General features: G+C 36.4%; 1 protein-coding gene across 3 annotated transcripts in view; it reads right to left on the bottom strand.

Moving 5' to 3' along the window:
- The window catches only part of HS2ST1 (heparan sulfate 2-O-sulfotransferase 1), an 85592-nt gene that overhangs the window by 22453 nt on the left and 42276 nt on the right, over positions 1–20863 (bottom strand). For 2 of the 3 annotated variants that reach the window (XM_075156211.1, XM_075156212.1), the window contains exon 2: positions 860–1098. In XM_075156211.1, coding sequence (XP_075012312.1) covers positions 860–1098 — 239 coding nt within the window. Of the gene's footprint in view, positions 1–859; positions 1099–4526; positions 4678–20863 lie in introns of all 3 variants that reach the window. The other variant, XM_075156213.1, reaches the window with a different exon arrangement.

Genomic DNA, 20863 nt, shown 5'->3' with positions numbered 1-20863 from the left:
AGCATACAACCAGGAGTACATACCCGAGAGTTTGGAAACATTTGTTTTACAGGCAGGGATGACGACATAGTGGTGTTTCAGACTTCTGACCTCAGTTCCTTGCATGTGCACTTACGATGAGCAAAATAAATATTATTTTAAAAAATAAACCAAAAAAACTACTCCCTCACCACACCCCAAGAAAAACAGAGCATTGATACTCCATCTTGGTTTTTTATACTCGTCATCTGATGCAGTGGTAGCCATGGCCTGGGACTACACTGATTTCTAGCCCATTTCTAGCCTGGGACTACACTGATTTTAGTGAGAGCTTTAAGTGGGTGCGAAGTGACCTATATTTTGGAGTGCAAACTATTTACAATCATTTATTTCTACCTGTTTTTTATCACCTGTGAGACCTGACCAGACCTAGTACCAAAGACAGAAGTATAGCCCTGACAGCATGGCACAGTGCCTGCACTACTCGGAGAGGAAAGCACCTAAGACTGCATTCCCTGCAGATGGAGATGACAGGCAAATGTTATTCCACAGCCAAAAGGGAGACAGTTGACAATACAATAAACTTTTACAGTTGTAACAACAAAGGTCATTTCTCCCCTAGCTGTACCCCTTTTCAGCTTTGTTCTTGTCTGATTAACAGATACTTACCACCTCCAGTAGCCCAGCAAAAACCTAAGCCTATTATTTAATAAATAATATTAATTCTCTACAAAGAAAATATAAACATATTAGAATTCATCTATATTGGAAAATGTGACATAAAAGACAATTCCATCAGACTATATAAGTTTGCAATAGCAAAAAAGTTTTCTATACTTTCCCATTGTTTAATAAAGACATTCCAAATGCAGCAGCTTACCTGATCTTGCAGAGACATAACAGGATTATTTTTGGTTGTATTGATATGTAGAACATGGTATTTGTTCTTCGCACAAAGATCATAGGCAATATTTGTGAAGGATGTGCTGGCAGTCTTAGGTACTCTGTTGTAAATAATCACCACATCATCTTCTTCATCCAGTGTCACATCTTGTCGGGGGCCATCCACTGTATGACGTTGTTCTATTTCTCTGACCTCGTGTCTTGCAATAGCCCTTTCTGTTAAGGATGACAAATACAAAATTTCAATGTAAATATCACCAATTTTGAAGTTCAAACCATAGAATGCAAATAACCTGGTGAAAAGCAGTAGTCCTCAGCAATAAAGGAAGCACTTGCTGTCATATATATTTCTGACACATATGAAGCAAAACTTAACCTATAAAATGTATGAATGATAAAAGGTGAGTTAGTCTGACACAGAACATGAAGACTAGAAAACAATATACTTAGGGAACACATACTGTATTCTATGACTCATGCTAATGTTACTGAAAGCCATCGTCTCTAAAGAAAAATGTCTACAAAGCGCTATCAAAATGGTGACATCCCAAAACATCCCAAATATTTCTATAAAACAACTATTTAAAAATTATAATAAAAGGAATAACTCAAGCAATTTGGAGAGTATGAATTTTCTGAAAACAGTAGAAATACTAACACTAGAGACTTAGTCAATTAACTGTGTAGAGGCACTGGAATTCAGATGAAACCATTGTTTTGTTATTTCAATTGACACAAGCCCAAGCATAAAGCACTACCATAAATGGGTTTGCAAAAATTCAATTAGATTTATTAATTTCAAGTTTGACAAGAACAGAAGCAAGAGGTGCTTACAAAACAGTTAACATTAAGGTGAAGAGTGATCTCTGAGTACTGAAATACATCAAATACATCAAAAAGAAAGAAACATGGAAAAGCAAGCTATGAACAAGACATTTTGGCAAGGTGAGTATATTGCAAATAAACTATTTTTTCCTTGTGTACAAAGGGCAATACTCTGAGTAATTGAACTCTGCTTCAAGTACTAAAAGCCTATTTGGAAAATAAACCCCACAGTATTACAGCATTTTTTTTTCTGCTGCTGAATATCAAATACTTTGTGCTGATTCAGACACTGCTTTGTTCTGTTCTAGATAAGTATACACTTTAATACGAGTTGTAATACAGATGTCAAAGCATCTTTTCCAATCCATTTATTGTGATATTGCCTTTAATAATGTATTCAAAGAAATCTGCACTGGCCAACAGTGCACGCTGAAGTCGGTACCACAAGAGTACCCTGTAATTCTCTGTATTATGTTCTTACACAGGGTATAGCTCTTTCTGCATGACATGCTTTTAACAGCAGCAGCTCTTGGCCTTTACTTCCTTTACTTCCTGTAACCCAGCTCCTTCTATTCTTTTTTACCACATCTCTTTAATTATAACATAAAAACACTTTTAAAGCAGAATCATTAAGCTGTGAACACCACTAGCCTGTAATTCCACATAAATTGCCTTCAACCACAAACTTCCATCTGTCTGAAATGCTTCAAAGCTTAAACTCACTCACTCTCTCATATGCTCGTATCTCACACCCCATAACTAAGTTACATCAGTATGAAAATGTTTGTAGAAAATGCTTATTGAGTATATCTCAATTTTCCACATGACATCTGTTGCTCCCCACTACATCAGTCACAGTTTTTGCTCCTTCCTTTCTCATTTGCTACCTCTCCCATCACTGCTGGCAAACGTCCTATTTTGGAAACAGATGAGGCAACAGACTCAGGTTTCATCTATCTGAAGACGGCTACAACAAAAAGGCACTGGCAACTCTCCCCTTCCTGCCAGTAACAAATTAGAGGAAGCATTTGGTAGGGGACATAGTTAACCACACGGCTGCCCAAGGCTACACGGATACTGAATACCACCTAGAGAGGCTGAAATGAAACAAATTTAATTTGTATTTTCTACACCAGAGTAGTAGATCTCAGCTAGATTTGAATCATAACTGCACAGAACTCCAGGGCTGATGAGCTGGCTGGTGCAGAGGGAAGCTTCCCCTTTTACATGTAAGGAGTAAACATTTGTGAGAAACAGACATGATTTGCAAGAAGAGCGATGAGAAGTGTTCCTCTAATGAGGTATTTGAAACCATGATGATTCAAGAATTAATGTGACAAGTGCACTTTAAAGGCTACGCATAAGATATAAAAGATGTATGATTAGATGCATTTAGCAGAAAGGCTATTGCATACAATCACCTTCAACTTTGTACAGTGAGAGGGGAAAGCAAGAACCATGCAAGGAGGAGAACCTCCACACGTATGAAGTACACAGACAGTTGTAGTATCAAGGAATAAGGAGGCTTTAAACTTCAAATTAAAAAGAAAACTAATCTTTATGATGAAGAACTGAAATAATTTTTCTGAAATAACTGCAATAGTTAAAACCCAAAAGCTGTGATGAAGTGCAGGATATAAACTGCTGAAGTGCAAGGGAAGCTAAAGCTAGTGAGAAGCAGATGAAGCACCTGAAAGTGTCTAACGTGGTCAGCCATCCTAATGGCCTATTTCATTGTAGACTATTAATAGGACAACAAGGAAAATTGCAAGTTTTGTAAAAACACACATTTTTCCCCAGTCATGAACAGTTTGTAGTTTTTCCTGTGAAGTCAGGAAGCTTTTTTGCTTCTTTCTGAAAATTCAGTTTAACTGTTAAATGGCACATGATTTGATCCATAGGAATTTTACTTATTTATTTATTCAGGGAGGGGGAAGAGGGCCAGGAATGGTAACATGCAACTCTGACTACTCTTTGGGATAACTATGTTAAACAGGAGTTAGAGAGTAAGTCCTGTAATGGTTGAAAAATGAACATTGCTTACATGTTTTTAGAAGTACAGTAGAAAACACAACGTACGTTTTAATGACTTTTTACATGTGGAATATGGGGAGGAAGAAGATGCTAGGCATTTATTAAATATATTTTGTTTAGCAAAAATCTCCTGAGATGACAGCCCTGCAAATTTGACTTTAATTATGAGACCTTGTCTATGTAAGGTCAGATTGGTTTCACTGAAATAAATTAAAAAAAAAAAAAAATCAGGTTAGGTCATTTCTTTCCTATCAGAGATACTGTGGACAAAATTATGTCCTACAGTCCCATTGCTTTCATTGCATTCTATTTAAACTTGATTTTGTAATAAAAACATCTAGGCAAAATTATTAAGAGCCAAATATCTGGGTTAAGACTGTCCACGCTAAGTTTTACACTAATTAACTATACCAATTTAAAAAGCTAAGCAGCATTTAAGCACATGGTACTTTGAATCCAAGACAGTTTTTCGTAGTAATATAATACATGATAATTTTAAGGCATAAAATATTCTGTCTTGCACTTTTTTATTACTGCTTGTTTAGGTTCACTGTAGTGAATAATATAATTACTATACAGTTGGGAAAAATGCTGTTCTGTCATCTGCAGTTGTCCTACGTGCAAACTTTCATCAAGGACAGTTTGCACACAGTCAGTACCATATATGATCAGCATAATAAAGGTTGCTACCCTGGTTATTTACCAGCAGATGAATTATCTGCAGAAAGTCTTCAGCAGGCAGAAGTAGTGGTTTTGTAAACAACAGAACAAGCTTATTTTCTTACCCATTTGTCTACATGTTCTTTGAAATCCTCCTTTATCCCATTTCTGTAACTGCCAGCATCTTCTGATGACTTATGTTTCTTGAGCCATTCTTTTGTAGCAAAAAAACAGGAAACACCGTGGCTAGCAACAAATTGGTTTGCCAGTCAGATGCTACCAGAAAATAACATATAATGGGCAAGTTATATCTTCTCCTTCAGCAGAAGCACTAATAACAGCATTCGATCTGTATGCCACCACAGATTATGGGAAAATTTGAAATTATTTATCTTCAAGATTGCGGCCCTTTCAACTCAAAGCAGTTTATCAACTTGGAGAGAAATGGACAGACAAAGTTTGATTGCTTAACCCTGTTTTGTTAGGGCCTCACCTAATAAAATCACCTGTGAAAACACACTAGACACATGCATACGTATAAAAATGTTTGAAAACCCAACTGAACAATATTTACATAATTATAGAAACAAATCACTGTGATTAGAAGCAGTTATTTGTCTACATTCCTTGCACATTCAAACAGATTAATGTCTTAAATAAAATAAGTTTATTAGCATTTACTTCAAATCCAAGTGTTAACTGCATACAAAATATTATCTTCCCAAACAAAATAGAGTAGCATGGATTTTAACAACTTCAAGGTTAACAAAACCAAATACTTCAAATTCCTTACATTTTTCATAAAAGCACAAGAACCTCCTGGGTTTTCTTAACAAGAAAATCTACCAAAACCAGAAACTATTCTTTCCCCTATAGCTTAGCACTTACCACTCATGATGAAGGATACATTTTGAGCCTCGCTGACTGTCAAAGTCAAGTTAACTGAGCATCTGGAAGAATAATTCAGAGCATACCACCCTACTTCCCCAAACTATGCTCTTTGTCCTCCACGTCTATTTTCTGTCTGTATGTATGGATGGATATTACTTAGGCTCTCTCTTCAATATGTCTTATGCGCCTGCCATGCTTCCTTGTGAACCCTCCCACTCACATGAGGAAAGACCCAGTCTTAACATAAATTTTAACTCAGCAGCCTTCCAGTGTTGCCCAACAGAAGAGAGAGATGTGGATTCAAACTTCACTCACACTGACTTGATGCGAAGGAACTGGACAGCAAGTGTTGATAGCACCATCCCTGAGCAAACAGTTGCTGTATATCTACGCCACTGGATGCCACTTCAAACCAATAAGCAGGTTTCTTCCAGTTGGGAACAATATTGAAACCAGTTGATGTGGTGTCTCAGCTTTCTTTCCACTGTGCTCCCAGGCCAATTAGGCAAGCAGCTGGTAGCCCGAGGCACTGAGCAGCTCTCAAGCTGTTTCCCTGCCCAAAATCTGCATTAAACACGATTGGCCTAAATACTGAACCGGAGGAGGACCAAAAACCAACCCACTATTGACTCCATTCTCCTCTGACGAAGAATGAAAACTGAACAGCAGCTTAAAAATGAACCGTAACTATGTAGCAAAGTTGATGTCCTGATTAATTTTCAAATTATACACACCCACCATACACACGTAGCCTTCATCCTTCACTGAAACGCAGCCTCCTCTGGGAGCTGTTTAGCAGCATACTACTTATAAACCAGAGCAGTGCTGCTGTATGTGGATATCAATACTTCGTGGATGGAGAGGAGGAGAGAAAGAATGAATGGCGCTGTGACAATTTATGGCCATGGAGGATTTGTGTCACTATACTCAATTAAAACTGCCGGAAAAATATAGATTGAATTAGTTCAAGGTATCAGTAATAACATACAAACTCTCAAAGACCTTTAAGAATAACAACTCTATCCTGCTCCAGTTTTAAGTCTTACTAACAGCAGAACTACTACATTGGTTCTTTAGCAACTTTATAACTTAAAGACCAACATTTTGGGCAAGCCTCTGGTTTCTCCTACTTTCTTTTCCTCTGTAAAAGTATTCCATGAAGCCTGCTGTCTCTTTATTGCTGATTAATGAATGTTTATTACTTTCAAAGGCAATTCTGGGTGAGTCATTGCTGGGGGGGTGTCAGTAAAGTGCAGCAAACTCTTCCAGCTCCGGTAACTACAGCGCTCTAAAAACCAGCCCAGGGGACTTCAGATTCTCTCAAGTGTGACTCCTTACAACCATCTCTAAGTGACCATCCTTAAAACCATAATTAACTATTCTGATCCCTATTAGCAGAGGTAAATATAGATATTACAATCAACATTAAGAAACAAGGAAAGCAAAACGCTTGCTATTTGATAAAAGGACAAACTGCTAGTCTTGCAAAGTGCCTCTGCTTATCAGAGCTGAGTGCCTTTCCACCGGTAAACCAAATACAACTTAAGTGTGAAACAACACAACACAGGCACACTTACCCGCATCTTAACAAATTTTTATTAAGAAAAATAATAAAAGGATTGCTAAGAAACAGATCTGCAATTTTAGTTAAGTTTTTTAAGTGAAACCTGACACTAGCGAGAACACTGGTACTCAAGCAGCAGACTACTGCCCTTAGACACATGCTAGATGGTCCTATTGCGTTCCTGCCGCCCCCCTCCCCGCCAATCACTTCACATCTTCATAAATTTTGGTTAATGAAGATACCATTCTGGGAACCACATTTGTAGAAATCACTGCTAATGCCATATGCAATAGCCATAATTTATTCTAGTTAAAAAATAATAACTTGAGCAATTTTGCTTTTTTCTTTTCTTAGATATTTATCTCTGCAGCTCAGAACAACTTACCTAATTAAAAACATCTTAACCCGTAAAGATATTTTAGCTATTTGCATTTTAGACAAAAGAGACTGTAGGACCCCTTTGCAAACCTAGCTGTCTTTAATCAGCCTATGAAATATCTAGTAAACCTTTAATTTAACATTTGTCTTTAAAATGTCCTCAAATTCCAGGACAGTCTCAGCACATATGTGCTCTAAGCCCAGTTCTGAACTACAGCAAGTGAAGATCATGTGCAAAGGACATACAGGGACAGAAACAGAGCACAAAAAACAATACCAGAAAGTTATTTTCAGTTTTTTCAGTCAGGACAAAAAAACCCAATCTTTTCCTTCCCCTTCTAAAAATTCAGTTGTCTTAGTGTCAAGAGATTCTAATTAATAATTTCAGAAATTTCATTCCACCTTGGTTTTTTCCAGTAAGGAATGAAAAGAAACAGGTATAAAAAATCTTCTGTAATAAAACCCAGTAGTTAGTGAACAATTAAAACTCACTAACATTGTCAAAACATTTTCTTTAACAGTGGTTAATTAATTTTCAGACAGAAGGAAAAAGAACAGTCCAGACAGAAGAGAATTGTTTTCAAATTTCAACAAATGCACATTGGAACTGATTAAAAGCAAAAATAACCCCCCAAAAAACCCCAACACTGACCAGAAAGAGGGACCTCCAGCTAGGCACTGAGATCGTTAACTAAAACCTAATGCAGCAGCTGTCTGAAAATTAGAAGAGACAATGCTGAAAAACCTGCTACAGTTGCATTAGCATTTGGTACTTATAATTTAATTTCAAGATAGCATTTTTGCCAGGTTTTATTTTGAACACATAAGTAGAACCATATTGATTAGTGCGTGATATTGTTAAGGGTTTGATATTAAACTAAAAAATAAAAAATAAAAATGTTTACCCAACAGTAAAATCACTATCCCACATATACATCCAAGCTGGTTTTAACATCTCAGCCTGCATTTCTCATTTTTCTGCAAATTTTTTTAGTCTATCAACTGCATTTGTAAGGAAAAGAATATTTAAAGATTAAGCTCTGACCAAGTATTTCCTTTTTTATCTTTTTTTTTTTTTTTAAACTACAGCTAACATACAGCCTTACACATTTTTCTTCCAGCATTCCGTTGGGCAGAATATTTTAATGAAAGACTATGTTGTGGCCCTTTTTTGATACAAGACCAGACACACCATGCATGTACTATAAAGGCAGTCTATGTTTTAGTTACATGATACATAAGACATGGGTAAGGGCCTACAAGTTGCCCCAGGAAGGGCAAAACTAAACAAAAACCCATGAAAAGTCACAGACCAGATGAATTGCATCGATAGATCAAAGCTTAGGTACCCCAATAACCATAACTACTCCAAAAAAAAAAAAAGGGTTATAGCAGACATTTTTGTGTAATAACATCCAATAAAACCGAAAAAAGGAAGTTTCATTTCACCAAATATGAAATTTTGAAAAATTTGTAAATGCTTGAAAAGAAAAGGTGCATTCTAAAAGCACATCTTCAGCTTTAACTATAGCATCACCACTATGACTTCTGAACATTGTAAATAATACTAATTACAAAGTTACATAAAAATTTATAGAAACAGTTTAGGCAACACGGTGTAGTAGTAAGATTTAAAAATAAGCATATGTCAAAGAGCTCTACAAACTCTCCAGGTTCAGACTGAACTGTTCTGCTTGACACAAGTGTTGAATTCAAGTTCATGAATTAGCATAAGAGCAAACACAATAGACACCATTCATCTTTTTTTCCTCCCAGTCACTTGCAATTTCAGGTTTCTTTAGGACAAGGGAACTTGAATAACAGATAGCTGTAAAGAAAAGGATGTAATTACACAAGGAAAAGGTTCCTGGCTTTTCAGAACCCCAAAACTTTCAGTAAACTGTTATGAAGCACTGTGACTACGATAACAGCAATGAAAAATACTTGCAAATCAGGGATTTGTTCTCCAAATAATAAACCACAGCTAAGCACGTAATAGCAGGACTTGCTTTTATTTATAGTGCCTCAATATTGTAATGCAGGTCTTCAGCGTTAACAAGAAAAATTAATGGAACTGTTTTATACACGGATACAGTTGTCACAAGCGTTCCGCTATGCAAATGTGCATGTCACTCCTTCAAGCAAAATCCAATTCAAATAATGAAAGAAAGCAAGATCAATTTAGATCATCCAACTCCATTTAGTAAGGCAGCCTGGAGACTGTTTTGATATTTTATATAAGCTTTCTCCAGACATACAAGCATTTACTTTTTCTAAAAGGGTACTGGCTAGCATAAAAGCAAAAAGGATCACGAAACTGTTAAAATCATTGAAAGACCTATATATACGCACAATGCTGTATTACAATAAGTCACCATCACATGTAATAAAACTAATTGGTAAGAAATACTGTTATTTCCAATATATTACACTTACACCCCAGCTTGTCTTCACACTTCTTGGCTAAACTAACTAATCTGGAAAACAAACTATGGCCAGCGGGTCTGGCAGCCAAAAATGAGGAAAACAGCAAACAGCATTCCCTTCTGAGCAGAATGGCAACTGTCATGGTTAAGGTAGACGTTCTAAACCTTTTATTAGGAATTTTAGGAAGTTAGAGTACCAAGAATAAGCTTGTGATAACTCTACGTAGTACCAACAGATACAGCATGATATCTGCTTAATTAACATTGTCTGTGTACAGACTAAGCATTTACAGTGATAAACTTGATTTCTAACCTTAGTTATAGGAGTTCGTGTAAAGTCCTTTGAAAAAACAGAAATGAGCCTGCATGCTGAATGAGCCCCACTGTTGTTAAGTCATAACAGAATTAATTTTAATTACATTTTTTAAATACTGACTAGATAAGCTTTTGATTATATTTTTTGTTTTCTTTGTGAAAACCATTTATCTTGCTGTTAGCTTCATTTTAAGAACTTCTATTTAATTCTATACCCTGGTTGCTTTACATATAAATCAAAAGTATATCTTATTTTTCCCAAAAAACTGCAAATTGTTGATCGAGAGGTTTGCTAGCTCATGTAGCTTAAATAACAACATATATAAAAAAATACTGCCTTATCTTTTACTCCAATCTTAGGCTTGCAGCCTAAAAACCTCATCTGAGATGGAGATGAAAAAGATAAGCATGAATAAAGACAAGCTCTAACAACACATAGACCACTCAAAAATTACATTTCAGGAACTTCAAAGACATTTTAAGTAAATGAAAGTACAAGAAAAACTCTTTTTTAATCAAATGCTAGAACTACAATGAACACTAAATTAAATAGTTTTTAAACTACCTCTGGAAAACTCTTCTTGCTATATCCTACAGCTCTTCACACTTGGGAGAACTAGGAAAACAAATACATGCAGCATCGACCTGGTTCCTTTCGGAATAAAATAATCACCTGCTTTAAAGGTCACCCTTCCCCTTTGACTTTCAGAGGATTAAGAGCAGTGGCCCAGTGGACTCAAGGAGTCAGTAGAGGGAATATTACAGAGGAAAGCTTGCAAGTCCTTGTGACATGTACCCTCCCTAGTCCTACCCTGGAAGTTCTGTTAGGCCCTCATGACAGAAGCCCAGATGAAATCCCTGGGATTAGCTCGAAATCATGCATTAGAGAACACTTGTGACACAACTAACCAGCTAATGCAAACCTTCCACGTTCATTCTCTCCATGCTAAGAGTGGCAGTCATATTCAGTTCAAATACACTTGCACACCAACAACACTACTATAAAAATTCATTGCAGCAGTCATTGATTAGCAAAATCAAAATTGCACAAACAAGAGCTTTATCTAGTTTCATGTCAGTGCGATAGAGAGCTCCCTGTCCTTGGTAAAAACAGAGAGTCCAGAACTGGTGAGGTGTGCAATAAGGTGGTTTTGTACAAAAACCTTCCCACTGGTAGCAGAGCCTGCTGCTCACTGAAAGCCTCTGGGTGTTAATCCTGATTTAGATTGGATTAAGCTTTTTAATTAAAAAGAATTCTTTTCCCACATGCACGAGAAATATTTTGCTCTCCGCCCAAATCAGTCTTTTTTTGAACAAGGATGACTATTTTATGAAAATTTGACCAGAATTCATTAAAATATTCATTTTATGAAGGCGGCTGGAACAAGGAGAAAGTTTTTTACATATCATTTTGTTGGCATTTGATGTAGAATTGCACAGTACATGAAGAGCTGACTGGTCTTGGAACAAAAAAAGGCCAAACCAACCACCAGGAACACCTATATATTTGGTCAGATTATCTTTTGCAGACATTAAGACTTTAAATTGTCAGATTTTATTTTATACAAGCAAAGTAATCTGCTTCCAACAATAGTCAATAGCCTAAAATCTAGCATTAACCCATTTCTGATATGGCTGAAACCTGTAGAGCTCTGTAAGGGAATAATCCTTTTGCTGTCATTCCGAGAGAAAGTGTTTTGAACTGTCAATACTGAGCCACTTAAGATATTTTAACTTGGTTTTAAAGAATATATTACATGGTCAGCCAAGAAAAGAGAATCGGTGCTAAAACTATGTTTTGAAGCAGAGATTTGTTGAAGCTTCATGGCCCATGTTCCCAAAGAAAGGTGTCTGATGTTGAGAACTATGCGCTCTTGCCAGAGATGCAGGTATTGGTCTCAGCTCAGCTTTCCCCAGAAAAGGAGTACAGCCATAACACTTCCTTTCTAGGCCAGTGTTAAAGCTACTGAAGAGTCATCTAAAACAAGCTTTTACCCTCTGATCTTCACATCTCTATACATGAACCCCAAACTTCCTGAGTTGCATTTGGTTTAAGTCTCCAGTGACCACAGATGGTTTCCATATGTATAAATTAAATTTGCCTTGCTGTTGCATTAAGTCATCATCCTCAAATTCCATTAGTCTCAATTACTATTTTTGTGTATATGAATAGTAAGGTTGAAAAGTTCATTTTTATGTTAACAAGCTGTAACCATGTAAGGACATATATGTACTAATATATGGTAATTCAAATAAAGCATGTGTGGAAAAACACACAAGCTTTCCTTTTTGCTATATGAAGTGGAAGTTATTTCTTTGGAGTGTTAAGTCAGAAAGATATTTTAATCCAAGCCATTGCTCTGTGGGGGGTAGGACTATTATAAACTTCTGTGGGAGGACATACCGATTGATACATTTTTTTGTAAGAAATAGCTTATTTATCTGGGATACTTCAAAGCAAAAAATACCACTGGTGAATTCTGTTTCCAGGGAGATGACATATTACCTTCCAGAAATATGTCACACGCTGGAGTTATTCTTCAGATTGAGTGAGCAGAGCAAAACATGAAAAGGACTTCCTTGCCATGACACAGACTCTCTGGCAACACTGTTACATAAGGAATAAAATAACGTAAAATAAAGTAAAATAAAATGAAATATAAGGAACTTTAATTCACAATCCTCAGCAAATGTGGTTGCAGTGGTTAGAGAGGGAACTACCCATGTATCAACAGAGCTCGAAGGACATCATATCACGGTAGGAACAATTCAGACACAAGTTTGGGCAGAAAAGAGGGGGAAAAGCCAAGAGGCAGTAGTCCTTTACAGTACCACATGGTTCAAGGGAAGCTGCAGGATAAGTAGTAGAGAGAATGTGCATACCGCCACCCTTCATCTCAAAGTCACTGCTCTAGATCCACCCCATCTCCAATTCTTGTCAAGTTTTAAGGTTATCCTCATCTCTTCATGCCCTTTTCTCTTCACTGGACTTTTATTAAAGGAAGCAACAACATCGTCCCTTCTAAAATGGCAATACAAAGGAACCAAGCAGCTGTGTAGGTGAAAGAGAATGACAGCTCCCATACAAGAAGTTCAGTAAATCGGTACTTAGAAATAAATAATAGACAAACTTATACTGTTTGGTAACAAATAATTTAGCAGTACAGTATGCCCATTACAGAATAGTATCTGCATACCAGTCTCCTTCAACTGCATTATCTCGTGTCTTCTTAAACCTTTCATTTTTTTGCCACATCTTCTTCCTCTGAACCTTTCAGATAGTTACAGCCTCTCCTCACACACTCCTCGCACCCTGGTAATAATCATACGTCTCTGCTCACGGTTTCCCATGAATCATTTAGACTTATAATGACCTGTTAGGATACAGCAAGAATCACATTTCTACTGCCTCCTTGGAAGGCTGGTGTTAATGCACTTCTCCCAAATTCTGATATCTACAAATGCTTTTTAAAGACATACACAAAAGCCACATTGCTACTGCACATTTTTAAAGTGCAAAGTCACTTGGCCTTTTGATTCAAATACGGGTTTTTTTGGTTGTTAGTTTTGGGGGATTTTTTGTACTGGTTTGGTTTTTTTTCAATACACAATTTATCCTTCAAAAGGAGGAAAGACTTTGGCTGCATGTAAGTTGTAAACAAGTATGTCCCTTGCTCATACTAAAATAACTTATTACTTTTACATTCCCAGACAAAAGTAACTTCTCTTAGTTTCTGATAAGCCTCCTCAAAATGCTTTCACACCTCTTTTGACACCTAGTTCAATCTATGCTATCTTCTTCTCAGGAAGGAGAGCATATCATGGGCTGACATCAATTTGCAGGATTAAAATTTACTCAGGCTAAAAATTCTCATGATGTTTCAAACATCACCATATCAATGAGAAAATGGGTCACTTTTCATCAAAAGAAAATTGTAATCCAAAATTGTTATAGATCAGGACTCACACCTCTGTGCACTGCTAGCCTATGGCCAACTGAGAAGAGAAGAGAACTCTCAAGCAAGATGCAGAACTGTACTTTGGTACTTACGTATATCTAGTTGTTTCAGCAAAATTATGTTAAATTTAAAAGAGGTTATTCTGTCCAAGTGGCCTCCTCTCTATGTTCCCAAATATGGAAAAATTATCCCAATGATACTTTTGTTAAAACAGCAGCCTTTTCTTCCAGAGACTATAGAAAAGGTTCCCCTCTGTAGTCAATGTTACAAGCCTGCAAATTCAACAGGTAGCAGAAAGTTCACGTGCCTTTACATGTGCCACTTAAAAAAATATCTGGAACTTCAGTAATTTTTGCATGCCTCATAAACTGTTTTTAACCTGTTCTTCAACTGAGGTATGATTTTTGCAATATATTAATTTCTAAAAACTATATTTAAAAATGTACATAGTAAGGTTTATTTCAAAATACAACATGTTTCCAAACAGCAGGTTCCTGTGGAACAAAAAAGCTGAACTGTCACAGCTCTACTCTGCTTTTCCAACTGCTCAGAGGGGGGAAAAAGTTGTTTTAAGTGTTGTGGAGTTTCGTTTTTGTTTTTAAATCATGGCTCTCAACATCTTTGAAGCAAAGGAGTTTCATGCTGCTTCTCTCTGAGGAGGAAAACATGCCTCTACATCAGAACACAACAGACATCTCTCCTGACATCAGAGGAAAGATGTCGCAAGCTGCTGTGATGTGACTGGCAATGGGGTAATTGACAGAAGTTTAATGGCGCTGTCTAGCCCAACAGAGCTGTGGGAGTCAGACTAGCTGTCTCTGCACATCTGTTGTGGGTACAAGCATTGGAGAACAATCCCTGCTTTCAGCCCAGATACTAACTCATTCAGTACATTCATCAAAAAAAGCAGTTGAATCCAACGGCTTTCATTTTACAAAACGATAGATCCATACTCCCTCATGAGTACATACATGAATAGTTCCAACTTCTGAACTTCAGATGGATTACTACCTCCTCCTCTGCAAAGCATACAGCCACAGGAAACAAACCATAGGAAATTAGCTTATCTACAGAGAACATTTTTGAATTGATAACAACTGAGCTGCAAACCCCACAAAAATTCATGTTCATGACATTAAAATGTCTGCAACAAACTGCCTTGGTGAAAGAAATCCAACATGGGTACAAAATACATTTCTTTTTAGAAAGTGAGAGCTCTTCACAATCATTATTCAGGCTATTACAAAGCTAGCGGCAGCACAGCTCTCCCTCTCACAGGCACTTTCAGCCCAATTTGGAGGTCACAGGCAGCATCCTGGCTCATTTAACACACAATGCAGTTGTCCCTACGTTAGTCCTAAACTGATAAATATTAAAACGATTTTCATGTTAATTTTATTATTCAGATTATCATATAAATGTGAAAGACGGAAACTCCCAGGCAGTAAAGATATTTAAAGGCAACTTGATTGCAAAGCTTATAAAGAAAAGCAACAATAATTTACCATTTATCATAGAATCATAAAATAGTTTGGGTTGGAAGGGGCCTTTAAAGGTCATCTAGTCCAACCCCCTTGCAATGATTTACAGTCAGTTGTACAAAAATCAAGACTGACATGTGATGAAGAGCATGAATAACACAGGTAAGTTTTTTTTATTTGCCTTCTTGTTTTCCCACCGTACAGATACACCTGGTTCCCATTACAAAGCCTTTCTTCCCAGCTGTAAAGGATGGAAACTTTCATTTTAAAACATATGCTGACATATATCTTTCAAGAGCCAGTGTTTTAACAGTTTTATCAATTATCCTTAATACTTGAAGAAATCACCTGAGTTGTCAAAATTAAAATTATCTCTGTTACCGTAAATGCTCTTTAATCTAGTCCTCACTAGCTGGGAAACACACCGCAGAGATCACAAAAACTACCTACTAAGAAACATTTCAGCAACAGTTTTTTTCTTTCCCTCTGCATCTAAGGATGCATTTTGTTTTCTTACTTTACCAAGATTGTATAACTATTCAAACCTTTCTTTTAAAAAATACTGGCACTAGAAAAATGAGGCACTATTTTAGTCAATTAGTGGAAATTTTTGCATTAAATAAGTCTTTAAAATGAGTTACTTTTCTTCAAAATTAAATGAAGCACTCATTAAAAAAATAATTAGTATGTACAACAATCACTTGAAAGCCTATCTCCTGCTATAGGACATTTCTATTGGGCAGCAATCTGGACTGCATTATAAAACACTGCATTATACACGAACAGATGGATATCATAAAATGACATTTAGCTACAGATTTCCTGTCAGAAACTTATATAAAAAGAAGGGAGGGGGAAATATGCTCAACATTATCCATTAGCCAACATCAAATCACTGAAAAAAAATCAGATGAATCCATGTAATGCCTATGACACAGGAACCTATTTTTAATCCATATTTTTTCAAGTCCCTCGCATATAAGATAGGCATAAATAAGACTATGTATTCACCTTTAAGAACACAATATAGCATCAAAACGAATAAACTATCCACCAAAGAATACAGTTATATGTATGTATATATGTATTTCAGTTACAGTTAAAAATTAAGATTTCTCAGGTTTGAACTCTTACCTTTGGCTGAACATCAATGGAAGTCAGTGAAGCTCTACAGAGCTTCACAGACTTGTCAGAAGAGCTGATTATAGGATCATGGCACAAAAACATATCGAACTTTCCCATTATAAGCTGTAATGAATTGTCTTGGCTAGAATAGCAAACCCAATGTTTATGTCATTCAGATATGAAAGTTATTTAAGTTGCAAAGATCAAGGTGTGTAACATCAACTAAGTATGAAAATAAACTGCTCCCTCAGTTTAAGGGCAAAGTATTATGAGCTGTTGCAGTCAATACAACTGTTTTGAAATAGTCTTGTCTTGGATTATTAATCAGAACCTTTCACTTCACCAAGGACTTTAAAAAAAGTAAATATTAATGCTATTAAAGCACAATACAGAGATCATTATAGAAAGGTTACAGTAAAAATCCAATGTCAGAATAACAATTGCTGAACATGCCATCCAAGAGGAATGTGGGAGTAAGGGAGGTAAGATACATATGTGAAGGGTGAGGCACTCCTTGAAATACTTAGCATACCTTATTAAATAGATTGTGTTCAGTTTATTGTGAAATACAACTCCGATGACTGATTTGTATTGGACAACTAATAAATTGATAAATAAAGCTACCTGAAAACTAGTAAATCTCCAAAATATTATTTCATCAAGACTTGAGAACACATTAAGTATTACACGAATGTTTCCTTTAGCATGTAAGTCAATAGTAGCATAAATTTTTAGTCTGTATTTAGACTGAATTTTCTGTTTTCTTCCTAGAGTCACCAATGAAAGCTTTTAACGTTATTTTTCCATACATTCACCTTCTTTCATTTCACTTCTCTTTCTGCACAAATGCAATACAAGCAAAGGAACATATAGACTCTCTTTTGTTTCAACGGTCTTCAAGACAGACCAACCTTCAAGATCACTGAAGACCTCCCAAAAGGATTTAAATAACAGAGGGCCTTACTATTAATTACTCCAAGCTAACAACAGTTAGGGCTTCAAGCACATCCAAGACAATATTGTTAATTCCCCAATCAATGTGGTGAATTCAAGAGGTTCAAGTACATTAAACACAGGGAAGAAGGAAAGGAATTGGAAAGAAAAAATTATATACAAGTTGGCTAACAATTAGAATATGCTGTATTATTCCACATTCCACTAAAGAGCAAACTTTGTATCCAGAATTTCTTATTTGTACATACAGACACATACAGCTGCATAAAAGTTCAAAAAGTCTAGGTTATTTTGGTGAGAGCTGGGAATAGGTCTATACAGAAAGTCAACTGGGCAGCTCACAGCTATCTCAAGCTTACCTTTGGAAAGGGCATCAGAATTCTGCAATATATGTCTGGACACAGTTAATAAGGCTAGTAATTTATAATTAACAATGTTCTCCTTTTATTTTACATTATGCAGCTGAATAACAACTCTCCTGTTAACCCAAACTGGAGAGAAGGAGTCTTAGGCTTTACTGGAGACCACCATTAAAACACAACTGTAGTTCTAGCAAGTAAAGTTAAAGAAAAAAACAGCCAGAAAACCACTAAAAAAGGTGGGAAATCATCTCAGAGAGCAGAAAAATATACCCCAGTATAGTACAATGACAGAACACCAGACACTCCTGAGGTCTAACCAGGTGCACTGGAGGTAAAGAAATAGTGCTAGTTCCACACACACAAAAAAGCAGCAACTTCAGAAGATTTTAAAGTTTTTTAGGTAGCTTTCAATAGACTTGAATGAGAACAGTCTGAGGCCAGGAAGCAGTGAGAGGCCTGAGGATCCCATTTTCCAACCATCAGGCTTATGCAATCAACTGCCTCAGCCTTTTTTCTGTGGTTGCTTTATCAAAGAATGAGCACAAATGCTTGTTTATAAAGCCTCGGGAATTTAAGGGGGAATGGACATTTGGCTTCCTCTATACAGAAGAATGATAGTCTGCATCTATCTTTTTATATGTAAGGCAGTTGAGATAACATTAAGTCTTGTCTTAATGGATTTTGTTTTAGTGTCTTCCAACTCAGAGGTAATATAACATGACATACAAAAGGCTCTTGAAGCAGGCTGAAAACACTGGGGACATCACTTTAGCTCACCTTAAACTCCCTCCGAGCACAAACTTCTGCTCTACAGAATGTATCTATTTCTATAAAAATAATCAAGACTTTTCTTTGCCCATTTATTAGAGACTGAAAAAAGAACCAAGTATACAGAGCCACTGATCTGTTCAGAGAGAGTATACTAGTATTCAGCAATATATCAAAGTGAGGAACCAGAGGATCTTTCAATACACTTGGTATTTGTGCTGGCAGACCAAAGTAAACAAGTTTTTTGATTGCAGACCCCCAAATTAAAGGGGAGGAATATATCATCCAACTCCTTTCTTCTCAAAGCTCTGCCAGTGGGAAGACAGAGCATTTACTTCTTTGTGGGGGAAAAAAGATCTAGTACTCAATTATAGTACCTCCTAAAAAAAACCAAAAAAAACCAAACAACACACCAAGCAAGAAAACCCCACCCAAAATTAATTCCCTGCCACCAACATCAAAAACTGCTTACCAGTACACAGTTATGCCAAGTACTTTGTAATAAAGTCCACAATTGTGAGTTTTCAGCTACGATGACCCTGTTTGTATTCCGTTCACAGCTATTAGTGTATTCTCAAACACACTTTGCCACCTTTCACTGGCTTCATTTTAAGCACCAAGCCTCGAGCTCTTCAGCTTCCAGTGTCAAATCTCCCCAGTATTCCCTAAACTCTCCTACTTCTTATTCAGCACACTGAAGCCCTACTCCTCTGTCGTAAATACTCCCAAATGTTAAGGAGCCCGCATCCAAGTTGCTGTTACTTAGTTTCCACTTACACTTAAAACCAAAGCAACAGGAATAAAGAAGCTAAATGCTTATGGATAGAAACGTTATTCTTCTTATCGAAGAAAATCCACATTTCATCTATCAATGCAGAAGCCGTCTTCAGATTGAGATAATGTCAGTTTTAAGATAGCTCCCCCAGGACAAACACACCTACATGAAATAAACAAAATTATGCTTATTTGCAGTTAAAAGAAGAGTTTTGTTCTACTTCACATTTGACATTGTCGGCTATCCCGTAGTGAACATTTGCTACCTCAACTGTAATTTTTAAATGTTTCATTAGATATTTATTTTTGGTAATACACGAAAAGATTTCCTGGAAAGATTTCACCTTCACTCTGAAGAAGCTGTGAACACTACACAAACAAAAATCACTTGGAAATGCTTATTCTTAAGCTCTCTTACATATGTCAAGATCTGGATAATCACTACCTTGGGACAAATGGAACTATTTGGGTTTTTTTCAGTTTTGTTTTTGTTTTCTGTTCCATGCTATATTTTTAGAGATTTATCTCCCAATACAAGTTAGCCATATGCATTTTTATGCCTATATTTTGCTAAAAAACATGGAATAGAATGCAAATTCTTACATTATACAGAATAAAACATTGATATAGTAAGCATGCTGATGACTAACATATAGACCAGATGTTTGAAACTGGTATTTCAATCATAGTTTCTCTATTCAACAATTCTGTAAAATGAAACCAACCCTTGACTGACGAAAAATACAAAAATGTCAAATTAAAAGAATTTTTCAAGTTCCAGACATGTAATATTCTGCTGCTTGTACTGGTGGTCTAGAATTATGCAGACAGATATATGTAAATGCAGCTTATGCTAAGGGATCAATTTCTCCATCCTTGAAGTGCAGAGCCCCAGTGGAATATCTAATGACACCAAAATCAGAACTTCCTCTGAGTGGAAAAAAATTTTGCCAGTAAAAAAAATAAATAGTGCTCATGTATATTTGAAAGAATGAGTTAAAGACTCTAGAATTCTGATTTCGAAGTGAAAATACTCAATCACTCTTCCTTCTCTCACAAGGAGAGTCCATTGTCAATATCTATTTTGGAAGCAGCTATTACGCATCAGCTTGCAATGCTCTTCCCAGCACTGAACGAGTTTAAAGATTACTCAGACCCTTCAAAGGTTTAGAACAGTGAATAGCTAATTCATTTCCTTTCAGAAGGAACTTGGAATATCAAAACATTGCAGTTCCTCCCTGAAACAAAATCTCCACATTATACACCATCATATTCTCATTCTACAACTTCAGCTACTAGGTACACTTCATAAAACAGTCAAATGCTCTGTAAAATCAAAACCAGTAATTGTCTTTACAAGGCTGGTCATTAAACTTGTGCTTTACTACCAGAGTGTCTGCTTCTATCAAAGTATTTGTAGTAAAGGTGATGGCAGATGTCATGTGCTTTTGTTCGGCTTTCCTAA

The sequence above is a fragment of the Calonectris borealis genome, chromosome 8 (assembly GCF_964195595.1).
Source record: "Calonectris borealis chromosome 8, bCalBor7.hap1.2, whole genome shotgun sequence".
Classification (NCBI taxonomy): Eukaryota; Metazoa; Chordata; class Aves; order Procellariiformes; family Procellariidae; genus Calonectris; species Calonectris borealis.
This window is presented reverse-complemented; position numbering and strand designations above follow the sequence as displayed.